The 17,563-nt window shown below is 57.5% G+C and overlaps 1 protein-coding gene and 1 long non-coding RNA gene across 3 annotated transcripts; one reads left to right on the top strand and one right to left on the bottom strand.

The window, feature by feature from the left end:
- Positions 1 to 1,118: 1,118 nt before the first annotated feature.
- CAPN11 (calpain 11) lies at positions 1,119 to 14,093 on the bottom strand. Of its 2 annotated transcripts, none has more exons than XM_048295956.1 (22): positions 13,989 to 14,093; positions 10,781 to 11,063; positions 10,129 to 10,198; positions 8,679 to 8,797; positions 8,404 to 8,537; positions 8,077 to 8,245; positions 7,474 to 7,557; positions 7,299 to 7,384; positions 7,015 to 7,089; positions 6,459 to 6,619; positions 6,210 to 6,379; positions 5,993 to 6,004; positions 5,523 to 5,734; positions 5,365 to 5,404; positions 5,041 to 5,106; positions 4,637 to 4,694; positions 4,474 to 4,538; positions 3,570 to 3,638; positions 3,361 to 3,439; positions 2,784 to 2,900; positions 2,650 to 2,708; positions 1,119 to 2,403 (listed from the first exon to the last, which is right to left on the bottom strand). In XM_048295956.1, the coding sequence occupies exons 2-22, from the start codon at positions 11,024 to 11,026 to the stop codon at positions 2,377 to 2,379; spliced, it is 2,118 nt and encodes a 705-aa protein (XP_048151913.1). In that variant the 5' UTR covers positions 11,027 to 11,063; positions 13,989 to 14,093; the 3' UTR covers positions 1,119 to 2,376. The 2 variants fall into 2 exon arrangements, with proteins under 2 accessions (XP_048151913.1, XP_048151914.1); XM_048295957.1 differs by lacking the exon at positions 13,989 to 14,093 and adding an exon at positions 12,961 to 13,044.
- Positions 2,629 to 5,198, top strand: LOC125322312. The gene is made up of 2 exons (XR_007201944.1): positions 2,629 to 2,729; positions 3,298 to 5,198. It is a non-coding gene; the product is annotated as an uncharacterized LOC125322312 (long non-coding RNA).
- Positions 14,094 to 17,563: the final 3,470 nt, after the last annotated feature.

Genomic DNA, 17,563 nt, shown 5'->3' with positions numbered 1-17,563 from the left:
GGCTACGCCAGGGGCACCTGTCATCCCAAAGCCAGGGTGTCACCATGCCCTACAATTGGGCCTGTGTGTGCGTGACGAAGCCCTGCAGCTGGGACAGCTCTGCATGCCTGCACCCCTGTTCTGTCCCCACCTGAGCCCTTGCTTTGCAGGGGATTTGGGATTGCATGGAGGAGCAGGAAGCCCGGGCTGGCAAGCCCTAAGGTACTCCCACCCCACAGGGAGGCAGCTCAGCTCAGAGGTAGTCAAGAGACAAGCACAAGCAGCCCACCTCCATCCAGCCCTGGGGAGGCTCTATAGGAGAGGGCAGCCTTGTGAGGCAGCTGGAGGGGTTGTTTTGTCCTGCTGGCACACCTCAGCTCCTGTCCATGCTCTGAGCCAGGCTGGCTTGCCCCAGAACTCTGTGCTGCCCCACGGTGGGGACACTGGTCCCAGAGAGCTGGGCTGGTCCAAAGGGCACCCATATAAGGGATCCTGAGATGCTGGGATGGATAAGTTATGAAAGGTCGCTCCTCTTACAAATGCTGAGCACCCCTGGACCATCCAGGCTGCAATGTCCTTCTGGAGTGGGAGCAAGGGGCAGGATGCACAGACAGCAAGTCCTGCTCTGAGCCATGCTATGAAAAGCCCCACCATGCAGCACACCACTGTCATTTTCCTGGAAGGCTTCTGCTTCTAGCTGTACCTGGCATGACCCAAAGGAAGCAGGGGAAAACATTCACTTCCCACAGGCTCTACCCAGGGAAAAAATATACCTCTTTTGATCCCCTTCCAGGGTCCAGATTTCCAGGCTGCTCTCCACTTCCACCAGCTCCGTAGTTAACTCCATCCTATCCAAGTGGATCTTCTTTCCCCAGCCTCCACAAGACACCTTTCTTTAAGAGCAGTGCTCCCTTCCCTCTCTCTTACATAGTGCTGCCCCACGTGTCAGCGTTAAGACACCCGTGCAAAGGTGTCTAGGAGATGTGGACATCTCCAGCCCCTCAGCAAGACCTGCACCTGGTGGTGCTGCTCCATCTGTACCCCAGGCTGGGCAAGCAGCATGACCTGGGCTTGGCTCTGCACCAGACCATGGTGAGCAGAGGGAGGACGCAGACCCCACGTCACGCCCGGACCACACGTCTAACAGATCTGTTTATTCCTGGAGAGCACAGTGAGCAGGGTGAGGAAGCAGAGCTGCCAGGCAGGCAGCAGTGGTTATTGCTGCGGGTGCATCCTCCAGCGACAACAGGGGTCTGGGGGAAGCAAACTGCCTGCCTACCTCTACAGGGCACGGGATGGGCTCTCACCCACTGCCAGGCTGGAGCCACCCCAGTACCCCAGAAGAAGGGGAAGGGAATGGAGTAGCACTGAGAAGTGCAAATATGTTGGCACTGGAGTCCATCTGCACTGGGCAAAGGAGCCCAAGCTAAGAGGAGAGTGTAAGTGTGGGAGGATGAGGGACTGGGAGAAGAAACCCAACTGTGTGCTGAAGACCCCCCCTAAACCACCACACCCTGCTCTCTGGAGGAAGGCATTGCCTCTAGCCCTGCTGTGGGCCATGACCAAGCGCAGCAGATGTCCCAGGAGATCCCAGGGATGGGAGGGGAGGCCAGGCTGCTGTGACAGTGACGGCATCGCTGTGCCCATGTGGAAAAGAGGAGCTTCAGCTGCTGCGCTACAGGGTCACATGTGTTCACATGACGGAGGAGCCCCGAAACATTCAGTGCTTGAGTTGTAGGGCTTGACCCCGTGGTGGGCATAGGCAGGGGCATGGAGGTGGGAGGGATGTGTTGAAGGCCACGCAGAAAGAGCCAGCAGGCTCCATGCTTTGGTCGCGTTTAGTGGTGACAAGTACAGTGCAAGGGCTTCAAGAAATCGAGTATGGCCATTCCTCCTCCCAGAAGGCCACTCTGGCTCCCTCAGGAACCTGCTGCTTGAGCAAGGCAATACCTGCTGATGCTCCCAGGTGTGGGTGCAGAGATAGGCAACGTGTGCCGGAGGGGATGGGTCAGCACTAGAGCAAGCGATACGAGTGTCCTCCCCCTCATGCCCCAGCAGCTGCCTCTCCCTGCTCTGTAGCTGGCCCCCAGCCTGCCACCATGCAGGGATTCGTAGGTACCCCATGCTGCTTGCCCTCCTCCTGTTCTGGGGTGAGGGGGAGAAAGGGGGAGTGGAGAGAAGCCCAGCCCAGAAGAGGAGAAGGGAATCCCCTGCCTGCCTTGACCCCTGGTCCACTGGAGAAGATGGTGTGAGGCTTGCCGGAAGGCAGGGCTGGTGGCTCAGTGTGGGATGGAGCAAGGGGGGAAGAGTATCCTGTATCCACGGATCCAAGGGGAGGCACTTGGAGTAGGCCTGGCCCATTGGGGTGTTCCAGCTGCAGCGGATCTGTTGTAACTCCTAGCCACACATCGTCAGCAGCAGCCACTGGGAAGGAGTGGGAGAAGGGATGAGCAGGGTGCATTTTTGGCATGTTCTCATGAGCCAGTTTTAACAGCCCTCCAAGAAACACAGAGCCTGCAGCGGTTCTGTTTACTCATCTTGATCTTTTATGGGTTCTTTCCCTACCCAGGGGGCTGGAGGGCTTTCTACCACCCACCCCAGGTGCCCCATCCACCTTAATGCCATGTCCCCTTGTTTCCCACCCCACCTTCCACTGGGCTGAGCTCTCACCTCAGAAAGGTTCATGACAGCAGTGCCAGTGCCTTCAGCATCCATGCTACGGAAGAACCCTGCAAGGACACAAGCACAAGGTGAGCAACACATCTTTCTGTTCCTGCCCTCCCTGCCCCAGGGCCATCACTCACTGAACATGGTCTCCAGCTTCAGGAGGCAGCAGACAAAGTTGTCAAAGTCCACGCCCATGTCACTGTCTGCATAGCGGGCCACCACTACCTGATGCAGCTTGTTGTTCAGCTTGAAACCTGCAAGGCAGAGAGCAGTCAGCCCCCCAGGGAGGCAGGAGAGCAGGGTGTAGTTGTGGAAGTCCATACACCCACACAAAGGGTCCACCAACCCACCCAAGGAAGGGCACTGTGTCCAGCCTCAATAGGAAGAGGGGATGCTCTCCCTGCAGCCATATATGACTAGTTAGCTCACTGATCCACCCCAGGCCTCTGCTTTGCCAGGATGGGATTCTGCAGGTCAGAGGAGGACAGAGGCTGGGACCATCTTGCATGCATCCCTAACTGAGGCTCCAGCACTTGGCACAGCTGGGATGGAGAAAGCCTGGTGCATACATGGGCCACATCTCACTACAACAGGTTGGCTTCAAGCATGCAATATAGGCTGCTTACACCCTTCTCCTGCTATTTGGAACAGGACTCTGACAGCAGGAGCCCCCTCCCCAGCCTCCAGCCCAGTCCCATCCTTCTCCAGACCTACCGGCTGACTCTAGAGCCATGCGCATCTCATAGGAGCTCATGGTGCCTGACTTATCCAGGTCGTACTGGCGGAAGATCGTCTGCAAAAACATCACAGAGGACATGAGGGGAAGACTCTCCTTTGGCCTCCACCCTGGCTGTCCCCTCTCTTTGCTGCCCCAGGAGGGGGGCTACCCCTGTGCAGTGCACCATGCCCCCTCTCCTCCTCACCAGCCAGCTCCGGATCTTGTTCCACAGGATCTGGAATTCCACCAGCCCAAGGCGGGCACTGCCGTCTTTCTGGGGAGCAGAGGGTCAAGGAGGTCAAAGCAGCCAGGAAAGGGGGTGGTGCAAAGGCAAAGCTCCCAGATCCCAGCCACCTGAGGCAAGAAAAGCCTGGACACACTTGCTCTGCCCAATTTTTCCTCCAACCTTCCCCTCTATCCTGCAACATCGGCAAAATAAGAGACTGCAATCCAGCAAGGAAAGGGAACTAGCTGCCATGTCATTCCCTGGGGCCAGCCGTGCTGCTGCTGTAGGAAGCACATTGCTGTGCTGTCCTTGGACCGAAGCTGGGCTGGCCTGCAGCAAAAAGGGAAGTTGTAGGGCCAGGCTGGAGAAGGGCTCAGAGGTGCTCCTTGCCTGACCCCTCAGCTGCATGTCGTTGTGCAAGCAGGACACCAGCCATGGCTCTTGTCGCTTGACACCTCTCATCCACAACAGCTGGACAGGATGGTTTGGGGTCAAGAAGCCCAGTAGTCCTTGTTCCCTTCCAGGAGTGCCTCAAAGGCTGGGTGGCACAACAGCACATCAGGCTGGGGAGCCCGTGGGAAGTGAAGCTTTTCTTTGAGGTGAAAGTAGAAGGCATGGAATGGGACCATGCTGGGCTTTTGGTGGCAGAGCCAGGGCCCAAGCAAACAGGGGAAGTGATGGCCCTTTCAAAAAAACCTGCTCCCAAAGCCAAAGAGTATAGAGCAGGCAGCCCTGAAGCCATAAGGACCCCTTCCTTTCCTCCACCGGTTGAACAGCTTCGGCACTGCTGGAGAGCCAAGCCCCAGCTCCAACAGAGAAGTCTTGTTTCCAGCAGGCTGAGCACCAGGAAAGCTGGCCCCAGCCCACAGCACCAAGAGGATACATCCATCAGGTTGACCATGTTGCGGCAGGAGTCCAGGCTGAACCCATCTGTTTTCAGATCTTTGTCTGAGGAGAAAGGAGGAGGTTGAGCACATGCCTCAAAACCCAACCTGCTGAGCAAGCCTGGGCTGCAGGGAGCAAGGGGTGGGAAGAGTAGTGCTTACGTCTAGAGATGACTCTGTTCAGAATAGTCCGAAGCTCAAAGACACTGATTTCCATGTCCTGGAGCAGAATCAGAGTTAGCATCACCCCTTGCCTGCTCTCCACCCCACTTGTGGCCATTGTCCCCCTCCTGCCTAAACATCTCTGCCTTAGTCACAAAACATGAGGATGCCATTACATTTCTGGCACACCCAGAAGAGTTTTGGTCACAGCTGGATGCTCTTCCCCAAATCTACCCGTCACACCATCCCTGAAGGCAGCTGGGCTGAGCAAAGATGGACTTGTCTGCAGGATGAGACTGAGTGAGCACGGGGTGGGCTGGAACTCCCACGGCCAGGGGTTCGGTCCTGTTCCCTTTCCTCCCCTCCCCAGGGGGCCTTCCAGAGCTTGGCACAGCCATACCCACCTCCCCTGCCAGCTGCTGGAACATGTTCTTGAAGCTGTCCTCTATGTCATCCTCAGTTATTTCCTCCTGGGGTGATGCAAACCAGAAAGAAGAGGTTAGTGGTCAAACCCAGGCTCTGCCCTGCCTCCCAGGCTCAGTAAATGCCAACTGGAAAGGAAGCTCTTCTTTGTTCATCTCATCTTTGTTAGCTCCCACATCCCCATCACCCCAGCCCCTCTCCAGCCACAGTGACACCCCAGACTCAGCCGGCCACCCTCGGCCTGTAGCTCTCCCTCCCAAGTCCCGGAGCCTCAGCACCAGCTGATCCAAAGTGGCGGCTCCTACCTCATCTGCCAGATCTGCTGAGATCTCCTCATCCAGCTCCCTGGGGCAGAAAGGGGAAAACGAAGTGATGAGCAGGGTCCCCAGCCAGCAGGCTGCCTGCAGTGGGAAACATCGCACTGCTCACAGACACGGGGTGTCCCTCCCAGGCCAGGACTCACGCCGTGTCCGACTGCTTCTCGGTGAAGACGCGCAGGACGAAGTCGGCCTCCTTGTGCGGTTCGAAGGTGGAGGGCACAATGATGTACTCGCCCGGGGGCAGCCGGATCTGGTTGCTCACTTCCCGCAGGTTGATGAAGGTCTCCGACCGTGCCCGGGACTGGTTTCGCAGGAAGAAGTCCTTCTTCAAGTGCACATTCTGCATGCCCTGGGCCTGGGGGAAGGAATGTTCTTGTGGACCACAATGGGAAGCACCCACAGGGAGTGGTGGGACCAATGTCAGCCCCATCAGGTAGGACAGCCCTGCCCTGCCCATCCAGTAGGAGCCACCCCTCTGTCCCACATGGGGGTGCCCAGCACCCACTAGCACCCTAGCCATGGAGATCCCATGCCACTGGATGCATCAACCCGTTTTTGCCAAGTCTTGTGCTTCCCTCCAAGACAGTGTAGGCTCTGACAGCTCAGGACGTACCTCCTCAGGAACCTGCAGATAGAGGGAAAAGGGGAAAAAATATCACAATCCCAGTACCTGCCCCATCCCTTACAGCTGCAGGGAGCACAGGATGGGGGCATTAGCCCACAGCTGGCCAAAGCTGGTGGAAAAGGTTTCCTTGAGGACTGGGGTTGAGGCGGGACTGGCAGGGCTGAGCCTGTCCCAGGGAAGAAGCCTTGGGGCGGGCAGGGGTTACCTCGTAGACAGCAAAGCCGATGGTGTGCATGTCACCTCCCACCCGCCGCTCCCGCCGACGGTGCTTCTGCATCAGAGCCACCAGGAAGCTGCAGGCCACCTCATCGTCCCCAGGGTCATCATCTTCTTCCAGCAACTTGATCTTAAACTGGGGGTTGATCCAGAATGTGGCTGGGAGGAAGGGGATGTGTGGATGAGATACCTGGTTTCATCAAGCTGCCAAGAGCACGGATGTGGAGGCCAGAGGTACCTGGGTGATTCCTGCAGCCCCCAGCAGTGCTCCCCCGGCGCCACGTGCCCTCGAACACCTGCGTGTGCCATCTGCTGAGCTCGTCCTTGGTGAGGGCATCGGGGGTCAGGTTGCAGATCTCCAGCCTGGAGAACTCCCTCATGAAGTCCCGGAAAGACATCCTGTAGGAGGCAGGTAGGGGCTGAGGCCAGGGCACTGCTGTGGGGAGGGAGGAGAGCGCAAGCAGCTCTGGACCCAGCTAGCATTTTAGGAGAATTAAGTGACAGTAAAATCTTTTACCCTAAACACTTATAGCTTATTTAAAGCCTAGTGCTGGCTTTGGGTAAGAAAGGATGTTTATTTTGCATTTAGTTGGCCTAAATTTCCTTCAAGGGAGGAAAATTATTAACTAGATCAGATGAGAAAACACTGGCAAGCTCTCCAGTGCTGGAAAGCCAGCTCATAAAGGCAGGTCATGTGCTTCAGGTGAAGCATGATAGCAGGATCTCTCCCCAGCTCCTCTGCTCATTCCCAGACTGGCTGCTGAAATAGAGCAGCACTTTGCTCTGGCACTCACCAGAACTCTCCATCCTCCATCTTCAGCTGCAGCTCTTCCCTCTCGTCGGGGTCAATGTTGTTCCACTCAGAGGAGCTGGAGAAGTAGGAGAGAGACAATTAGATAGGGACTCCTGAAGGGGCACTGAGAGCAGTTCAGAGCTGGCCCTCAACTCCGCTCTTTCTGATGCGAAGGGCACGGCACACTGTGAGCTTCCCCTCCGCAGTGCCCTGTGCCCGACTGCTGTGTGCGCAGCGCTTGCTGGCCTGACAGAGCGAGACTGCCGTCCCTCCTGTCCTGCTTACCCATCACTCCAGGCTCCAGTCCACTCCACCTGACCCCAGGGGTTCCTGATGCGGATGAGTTGTTCCGGCTGACCCCGGTAGTTCACCTGCCAGACACCAGACACAGGAGGTGGAGCCCATGCCACTGTTCAGGCTGTAACTGCTAAGGAATTAAAGTCTAATCTAGGTGACTCACATCTCTGAAGGCTGTGACAGAATAGGCATGGCCCTTCACCAGCTTCTTGAAGGTCACTGCTTCCATATCAAAGGCACTTGTGATCTGAGGAGAACGTGTAATGCTCAAGTCAATAGGATTGAATTAATGTAGTCCTATCCCTACCCCTTCCCTCCATGTGTGGAGAATTCTTGCTTTGCACTGCTCCAGCCAAGAGAAGTAGCAGGTAGCAGCTCCCTGTGCTCAAAGGCTGCTGGCTGTGGACAATTTAAAGACAATTTCCCGACGATCCATCAGGGAACCACCCAAACTTCAGAATTTAAAAACCATGCTCCAGGTAATTTGCTGATGCAAGACATGGCCAGAGTCATGGGCAGTCCCTTGTCCTGCACTTGAGATGAACAGCCCCGCTCCATCCAAAGGAGCCCATTCACAGCAACTGGGCTGCAGCACCACGTGTTGTGCCGCAGGGCTGCCACACTGCCTCTGGAAAGGGTGCTGTGGAAGAGGGAAAGGAAGTAACCTCCCATGCAGTGTCCCAGCGAGGGGGCTGCTGATACAGCCCTGGGCTGTGAGGCCTCACTTTGGCCAGCTGAGCCCCGCTGGTCCCGGCACACCACTTACGTCGATGGAGCAGCCCAGAAGGGACCCCCTCTCCAGCGCCTTGCGGATGATGTGGCCCATGTTGCGCGGTGGCCGCTTCAGGTCGTACATCTCTGCCACGCCGCCCGTGAAGTCCTCAAAGCCCTCGGTGGTGCTGCCCCCCGAGAGCGACTCGTAGCAGCCATTCAGCCTGAGGGGTGTGTGAGGAGACAAGGAGGTAGCACACTGTTGCTGCCCAGCCACCCAGCACAAGCAGGGACAGAGACAGAGGAGACTCCCTTCCCTCTGCCCTGCACAGTGAGTGCCCTGCCCCCCACCCGCCCACATGCCCACCACGGGGGTACCCACTTGGCATAGGCCTTCTCCAGCAGAGCACTCCAGAACTCGGTGCACTCTGCCGAGTGGACAAACAGAAGTTCCCCATCCTTGGTGGGCAGCTGGTCATCCACCACCACATCCACCCACTCACCAAACTGCCAGATCTGGGGAGTAAGGAGAGAGCGGGGTGAGGTCAGAACACCACATGGCTTGCTCATCCCTACCCCAGAGGGATGGCCTCAACCCACCACCCTCACTTCTGCTGCAGCCCACCACCTGTGGAGGGCCAGGAGCTCCCAGCCCACCTGGAAGTGAAAGATGCCAGCATAGTCCTCCTGGAAGCTCTGTCCGTGGGGCACCACGCGGTGCAGGAGCTCCTCGTTGAGTGTGAGGGAGCCAATGGCAGCCAGCAGCCAGCAGTCGCCTGGGGAAGGAGAGGAAGCTGGTACCCATCACCTTCCTAGCTGGGAGGGTAGGTGATGGATGTTTAGGAGCCCACAGTGTGCTCTCCTTGCAAATGTTTGGGGCTCCCCAGCTCAGAAAGTCCATGGAAAAACCAGAGAAGGTCCAGCAAGCAGAACTCAGGGATCCAAGCTTTCTCAGCCTGCCCACAGAGAGAAGTATTAGCTCAAGGCAACAGGGAATGATCCTCCCTCACCTGGAGCCTGTGCCCAGGACACCACACACAGTCAGCACCAACAGCCCCCTCCTGCAGCCATTTATCTAGACCCTCCTGGAACTCATTCATATGACTGCCCTCCATATCTCAGACAGCAAGTTCTGCACCAGAATTACACTTTGCATGTAAAAAGGCCATTTTATCAAGCAAGCAGTTTAATGCGGCTGCCCCCGCTTCTCAAATTGCAAGCAGCACCACCTCACTTTTCCGAGTGATCTTAACCACAAGTGCTGCTCCAGGCCAGCACTGTGCTTTAAATTCTTTGCCTTGATTTCCTTTTCTCTTTTGCCTTTGAAGCCTTTCACACCTTAGCCTTGAGCCTGGGTAATATGTAACTGGGCTGTGGTTTGACAAAATGCCATTTCAGAGTTTTTAATGACCAAGTGAACACTACCACAGTACTTCAGGCTGTTATGCACTCCAGTTGCCACCTCAGGTCTGTCCTAATTACTGGATATATTAAATGTAGTCAGCCCTGAAAACAGCATGCTGTATGTGCTAAGGTATACAGTACTCCCCATCAAGTGCCCTACTTGCTCCCAATCAGGGCAACACTCTCTGTGGTACCAAGATCTGTTTCTGATGACCACAAAATCCCAGCTGTGATTCAACTCTTCCAGCCTACCCAGCCCATTAACACTTTTCTCCTTGTCTCAGTGCCTTTGCCTTGGGAGACACCCCTGGAGAAATGACAAATCATCACTTGTACACCTCTCGATTCCCTTCTGCCACACCACATTGCTTGGCAAGCACTTTGTCACCACCACCACCACCTCAGTTTGTTACTGTCATGCAGCTGCCATCCCTCACCATTTACCAAGCAGGGAGCTCTTTGGAGCAGCTCCTGGCATTGTTTTCAGGTATAGATGCACCCAGAATCTCCCCTGATCTCGGCATGGTCAAATTGTGCACACATCAACTAATTTCCGTGGAGCCTTAACCTAGAGCTGCCAGGAGGAACAGGATGACCTCTGACTTGCAGTTTCCACCTCACCAAATGGAAAGGGCCAGCCACCCAACCCTCCCCAGTCACTACTGTCTGTACCAAGGTCCAGGGACAAAGCTTCAACACGTACCCAGAGCCCCCTGGCAGATGTCCGTCCGGGTGGCACCGCCAACGATGAACTGAGGGTCATCCACTAATTCCTGCAGAAGGACAGAATCAGATGCTGGTGCTGGATCTTGGCAGGGCCTGGGCATTAGCAGGGCTGGCACCCACTGCAGCTCTGACTCGAGAGAAACGGTATATGGTCCCTGCAAGATGCACCCCACCTGCCCTCTGCTAGGGATGGCTGCTTGACTGCAACCCCAGGGCCATCATGGTAAGTCAGGGCAAGATCTTCTGCTGTAGCCATGGGAGGACATGGCTGGATGACATTCCCCTTGCCCTCATGGCACCAGGGGTTATGCACTCTCAAAAGCCCCAGTTACTGAGGGTGACACATCCATGCCGTGACACCTAGAAACAGCAACACAACCCACCTATTTTGAAGCCCACAGTCTGCTGCCCAGAGAAAGCAGTGCCTGCTAAACACAATGCTTTTCTGAGAAGACACTCATGGGGAATGGCCCTGGCCCCTTGGGAAAGTGGCTCTGCAACATTCCAGGGACTTTGAGCCCTGAGGGGTGCCAGCCAGGGCCAGTCTGCAGCTCAGCAGACCACATCAGTGCGGATGTGCAGGGCAGGGATGCCAGCCCAATCTGAGAAGAAGCAAGCCCAGCACTTACCGACGGACGCTTCCACTCTACTCCCCGCGTCTTACTGGAGTGTGGCCCCAGCTCCTTGAATCCGAGGGCAGAGGGGCCGGCTGGGAACTGGGGATCCCTGAAGAGGGTGCCGCTCTCAATGCACTGCTGCTTGAGGGCCTCATAGTCCTGGCTGAGGTACTTGATGGCGTTGTTGTGCTGGCCAAGCCCCTCGGCTCTCAGGCGGTCTCTCTGCACACGAGCAGCCATCCCACCAAAGGGCATCATAGCCGGGCACCAGCACCGCTACCTTCAGCTCTGCTCCCTGCAACAGAACAGGCATGGCCAGGCTGAGGCAGGGCCCGCTACCTTGCTCTGCTCTCCGGGGATATCAGCCATCACACAGAGCCAGGCTTGGAGGCTGAATCCCCAATTCCCCACCACTCCCATAGCAGGGACCTTCTCCAGCAGCACTGGCCTGGTGGAGTGAGCCCAGTGACACACAGAGGTGGGCACACACATCAGGAGAACCTCCCAGACCCCATCCCCAGCAGCAGCCCCGTTCTGAGCCCTGTCCTACATCCTGGCCGTCGCAGCCGTGCTGTCTTTAGGGGACACCGAGCGGGCAAAGCAGCATTGACGGCTGGCTGGGAGGAGGCAACCCCCCAGCACCTAGGTCATGGGTCCTGTCCCGTCCCCGCTACGCCAAAAGGCTGTGCCCGGAGGAATTTCAGACGCTTTCCAACCCCGTCAGCCTCTCCTCCCGGCGTAGTTTTCCGGGTTCTTTCCTTGTCCCGGCTCCTCCTCACCCGCTTCAGCCCGCTTCAGCTTCTCCCACCCCCCGGGGCCTCTCCCTCTTCTTTTCCCTCTTCCCCGAAAGCCGCCCCGGCTTCCTGAGTACTGAGTCAATAGGGCCGGGTAGGGAGGAGCCCAGCGGGGGCAGATAGCTCTAGCTATGGGGCCAGAGAAGGACAGGGAAGGGAGAGGCGGGACAGCACACGCACACACAGGGAGGATGACTCAAGTCTCGTCGAGTGCCAGTGGAGCAGCCTGCTGGGAGACACGGGGCAGGGGTTACGGAGTGCAGCGGGGCACACCGGCACCAGGAGAGCGGGGCAGGACAGATACCGCAGAGCCCGCACCCCGCACCTTTCCCCGCCCCGGCCATCCTCCCGGGGGTTTGACCAGCAGCACGGCCAGGAGCTTCGAACCAGCATGGCACAGCTGCCAGGAATGTCTGGCCCCGCAGCCCTGCCCCACCGCGTCCGCTGCGGTGGGCAAGTCCGAGCTGCCCTCCCGCCGTCCAGCTGCCCTCAGCCCTGCCCAACACCATGGCAGCAGCCAGCGCTCACACCCACTGCACCGCTCAGGCTGGACGGGGCTCTGGGGCCATCTGGTCCAAGCCTCCATGCAAGCAGTGTCACCTGCAGCAGGGCCATGGGGCAGGTGCCACCACCATTAGCCCACTGGCACCTGCGGCTCACCCTGCCCCACTCCCCAGCCATCTCAGCTCCTGCTTGGCAGGGCTGGTGCCGAATAGTTCAGAAGTTTCTCCATGTGAGAGAGTGGAGTAGTCCTTGGGTAAATAAGCCAGGAGCCAGCAACTCTCTCAGAGCAGCAAACTCGAATGCCAGTGCTGGCCCGCTCCCTCTGCAGCACCCTATCCCAGGGGAGCAGGGTGCAGCCTGGCTCCAGAGAGGCTGCTTTCCTTGTCCTGAAGTGCTGTGATAGCCAGAGGGAAGGCAGGCAACAGTGAGACGGGTGCAAGCTCTTGGCAGATGCAGAGGGCATAAACTTGGCTGCTAACCCATGTGGCTGTCCTAGCCAGAAGCTTTTCAGAAGAAAAATCTACTCTTCCCCATTACTCTGCCTGCTCTGGGATGCTCTAAACCCACTATCCTTCTCCAGGGCAGTGCCAGCCCTTCTCTCCTCTGTGGTGGTCCCAAATCTATGGAGGTCCTCCAACAACTCCTGCAGCCCTGGCAGTCTCTCCCAGTGGCAAAGCACTCGGTGCCTGCAGAGCTGGCAGGATGGCTCCTCCAGTCCCAGACACTGCCCAGAACATAGGGGGGCCTGAGGGAGGAGGAATCCCAAGTACAGCTGCCCACACCGCCTCCACCTCCCACCTCCCAAACTCCCCAGCACAGCCTGACAATGGCCATGAAACTTCCCCTGCCTGCAGCCCCTGACAGGTTCCCTGCACCCTTTCCCACCCTACCTACCGGCACCGGCCATGGCTGCGGACATGGGGAGCTGTGTGCAGACACAGGCACCGTATGAGTTATTCTTAGCTCTGTGGCTCAAAATACTCAGGAAGGCTGTGCTCAGTGGCAGACGGAGGTCACGCAAGCGCAGAGCAAAGAAAAGCATTTCAGACCCCAGAATGGGAGAGGAACCACATGGGTCTTTAAAGCAATGGGGTCAGCTGCTGACACCTCCCCAGGCTGATGCTGACAGACACTGCAGGTCCTCCACGGAGAAGGAAGGGGTGTGATGAGACAAGCCAAGCCCCCAGGGCACTTTTCCACCACGAGTGACACCCAACTGCAATATGATGCTTTCCAGTACTCGAGGCACCTCTGATCCCTCCCAGGTGGGAGCAAAAAGTCACACTGGTTCCTGCAGGGTCCCTGACACCTTGTGCCCTTTTGCGCATACTGCAAAACCCTACGGCAGCATCATTGTTGAAGTCCAGCCAAAAATCTTTGCAGACCTCAGGTTTGCCAGCTGTGCTTGAAGATCAACGGAAGTAGGGAGTTCCCTTCCCCAAAATCAGCCCTGACACACTGTATCCTGCCGCATACTCAGCTCGGGGCAGGACGCCACAGCCGCCCATGGCATCCCACAGTGCTCAAGCAGTTCTCAGGCCCTTTCCAGTCTTCCGGATGACAAAAACCCTCGTTTCCCGCAGGCTCCTCTTTATGTTACCGCGTCCCTTTGACGGGATACGGGCTTGGCTTTGGGGTCGGCAGCGCATCCCGGGAGGCTGAGCTATACAGCTTACTCGCCGCCCCGATTGAGAAGCCTCTGGGTCTCTGCGGATGCGTTACCTAATGCAAAAATCCCTGCTGACAGAAAGGGGATGGGAGGGATAGGCAAGCCTGGATAAGCTTAGAGAACAGAGGAAGCAGCCGGGGAGGGGGAGACGGAACGGACCTGCAGCCCTGCCCGCCCGGCGGCGGGCTCCCCCCCGGTGCTTAACCCCATGTTGGGGGTCGGATAAGGGTGAGGATGGGGGGGATGGACTTACGGAAGCTGCTGCCGCCACCGCCCTGCCCGCTTCGGCTCGGCCCGGCCCAGCCCAGCCCAGCCCGGCTCGGTACAGCCCCGCGGAAGGTGGAGTTTCGGCGGGCAGGATGTGCGAGCAAAGGCGGGAGGGCAGTGGGAGGGGGAATTAAAGGAGCAGTGACTGCTTGCAGACACTGGGAGGGGATTGATCGGGACTGCTGGTGAGGTTCTGTCTGCTGACACCCTCTCCCAGCTCCCAGGGATGGAGGGGTACCGCCGGGATGGGCGTACTCCTTCCACCATTGTTCTGAGGAAAGGGTTGGGTGCCCACGGAAACCGGGGCTGGAAGGAAAAGAGGAAGCAACTTTCCCCTAGGAATGGATTTGCGGGTGACTGCTCCACACTGCCGGCACCCTAGCTTAGCTGGGTGAAGCTCTGTACTGCACTTTGTCCCCGGAACTTGTTGACCTTCTGCTGCCACGACTGAGTGCGGTGGTCCCCGCGGCCACGGTCAACAACGCTGCCGGCAGCTGCCCCGGCCTCTCTGCGTGCCCCGGCTGGCACCCCACCTCCCAGCTGCCCCTCGCTGCTGGGTGCCAGCAGGGCCCTCTCCGGGCAGATCCCACTGCCCCGGGGCTTTCCACAGCCACATCGGGGCTGCCCCAGCATGCCCTCCGTGATTCACGCTGCAGCTATGCTGGATGGTACTGTTACCAGTGGGCATGGCCACAGCACGGCTTCGCACCGTACCGTGGAGCCCTTCGTGGTTCAACATGGCTTTGCCTGGCATAGCATGGTTCAGCATGGATTGGCACAGCTTGGCCTGGTGTGGCTTAGCCCAGCATATCTGCCGTGGCTTGGCCTGGCATGAGCAGCTCAGCTCAGCTCATCCCTGTCCCAGGAAAGAAGCTCTGTATTGCCATTCTTCTGGTGCCAGGGCTGAAAAGGATGATCCTAATGGGCGTCACCAACCCTGGGGCTCCTCCTTCCCTGGTGCCTGTTTGCAGCTGGGGAGGCTGTGCCCATACAGCCTCCCTGCAGCAGCTGGCATCGAGCCTGCGGGAGCCTAGGCCGCACAGGGCACCTGCTTTCTACCTCACCCCACCTTACCCCAAGGGGGTAAATCCATCTTAAGCAGGGAGCAAGTTGCACATTGGAGCCAGGAGCTGTGTCCCTTGCCTAAGGGAAGGGCAACCCAAACATTTAAAACCAGCTGTAGCATGGTCCTGCTGCTGCACCCACAAGGGACCAGTCCAGTCCTGGCCAGCACCCACTAGAACTGCCCTATCCCTATATAGGGGACTCTCTTACAGGCAACTTGTTCTGCCCCCCCTAGTGCAGAGGAGGCCTGGGGGTGCCCTGCTCTGGGTTGTTGCAAGGGCTGCTCCATCTTTTTCCCAGCCAGGCTTGCCACAGGCTGAAAGCATAAGGGGGTCCCTGCTGGGGTCATTATTTAGCTCTGCACAGAACTGCAGGCAGCACTGTGCTTTCAAAGAGTAAGAGGCCTATAGTGCCAGGGCTTGTTCCTGCTTTGGGTTTGTGCCCATCCTTGTGACCCCATTGTCCTGTTCAGCTCCTGCCTTATTACCCTTCAGTGGCCTCCAAAGCTGCTTTCACAGACTCTCCTGGGGCAGGAGACAACTCCTCAATAATCCTGTGACAAAGGCTGTCCCGTGTCCTTCCCCCTAGGCGCAGAAGCAGTTTCCCTAAAACACCTGCAAAATCCCTGTGCAATTTCCTTGTTTCCTTCTCTCAAGCTTTCCTTTGCAGTGATTGCTGCAGGGACTTGGCAGCAGGCATGGTTCTTCTTTCAGTCTTCTTTGTTCTCAGGCATTGCCTCTTCCCTGCCCTTTGGCTACGGGGCCGGGGCATCTTTTGTCCCCTGCTGAGGCGGGGACAGAGCTGGAGTCATTTGTCCGTCTCCCAGCAGCCCACGCCAGGCCTCGCCGCTCCATTGTGCCATCCTCCGAGCAACGGCCACTGTGCACAACATAAGGAACATAGCATACAGCAGTCTCCCGGGAAGCACGCCAGCTCCAGCCTGCACAGAGCGGCAGGGAGCATCCTGGGGGCTGGCTGCTTTTGCTGGCTGCCCCAGCACTCAGCGGCTGGCTGATGTATGACCAGCATCGTGTGTTGGGAAAGTGCTCCTCTGTGCTCCAAGGGTCTAGCACCCCTCACTGCTTGTCCACCCAAAGCAGGGGTCCAGGTTTTGAATGGATATGGCAGGAGTAGCTATGTAACTTGCTGTTGGAACAGTAGGGGTGGGCTGACATCTGGCATGAGGCTACCAGTGAAACTCCCCTACCACATCATTCCCAAACCATCTTCCTCCATCCCAGCCTCAGTGCACGCAGCTCCCCATCTTATCTCTTAGCAGCAAAGTCTCTGATGCCTCTATAAGTCAGAGGGAAAGCCATTCATGCTGGGAGAGCCTGTGAGCCATGGCTGAGCTCCTGGCAGCAGGGCAGGGCTTGTGCTCACTCACGACTCCCCACTCCTCCTTTTGCACCACGCATGCTCCTGCAGCCCTGCAGCAGCTGGGGTCCTCTCCTCCCATGTCCCAGCCCCCAACACACTTCACAAAGAAAAGACTGCAAGAACAATAGCTCCTTTTTTTCCTTTTTTCTTTTGTACACAAATATATACACGGTATTATACACATCTCTACACAGACAGTGCCACTCAGAACACACAGCTCTCTGTGGGCAGGGCCCCAACAGCCGCAGAGGCAGCCCCAGAGCATGGCCGTACCTACAGAGACCATAGTATCCCAGCCCACCTGCTGGACCAGGAGCAAGGGCAGTAGGTGGGTGTGAGAACAGGGAAGAAGGATCAACATTCCTCCCACCCCAGCCTGAGAGTGGACTGGGAACTCTCAGCTCACAGGCTCATTTCATTCCTGGCCGCTACCTGGAAGGGAGGGGCAACTCTCACCATGCACCTTCACAGCCATGTGTGCTCCAGCCCCAGCCGAGCCCTGGAAGCTGGGGTGGCCTGCCCTCCCCATGCACTGAAGACCCACATCTTTTCCTTCCACCCTTTTCTCCAGGCCTGGGATTCCTATAGAGGAGGTGTACAGGAAAGTCAGCTACGTCCTCCCTGGAGCAGGCCCCCACCTCCTCTTTGTGGGTGTGGCCCCCTTCCTCTAGTGGGAGGCACAGGGGAGAAAAGCCATAAGATGTGACCACTGTTCCCAGCAGCTGAGGTGGGCAGGGCTGACACTTCACTTTTCTGGTCTGTTAAAGTGCTTGGAGCTCCAGGGCCAGCATGGGTGATGGAAAAGGTAAATGACTGTCCCCCCTTTCACCCAGCCCCAGAGGGCACAGCCCCAGGGAGCTGCTGCAGCACCCACAGATGACAGGCAAAGGGAGGGTGATAGTGTCTGCAATGAGCACCAAACAGGATGGTGGCAGGGTTTGAGGGAAATAAATATAGCTAAATAGCAGAGGGATTTATTATTTTCCTTTACATTTTACACAAGGGGAGGGGGGAAGCAATTGAGGGCAACTGATACTGACCAGAAGCCTCCTCACAAAGTGTCTTTAAACAGGGTCAGCCCTTCATCCATGTGCCAGGGGCTCCAGTCCACTTCTC

This window comes from Corvus hawaiiensis, chromosome 3 (genome assembly GCF_020740725.1).
Source record: "Corvus hawaiiensis isolate bCorHaw1 chromosome 3, bCorHaw1.pri.cur, whole genome shotgun sequence".
NCBI classification, from domain to species: Eukaryota; Metazoa; Chordata; class Aves; order Passeriformes; family Corvidae; genus Corvus; species Corvus hawaiiensis.
Note: the sequence above shows the minus strand (reverse complement) of the source record. Positions and strands in the feature narration are given on the sequence as shown.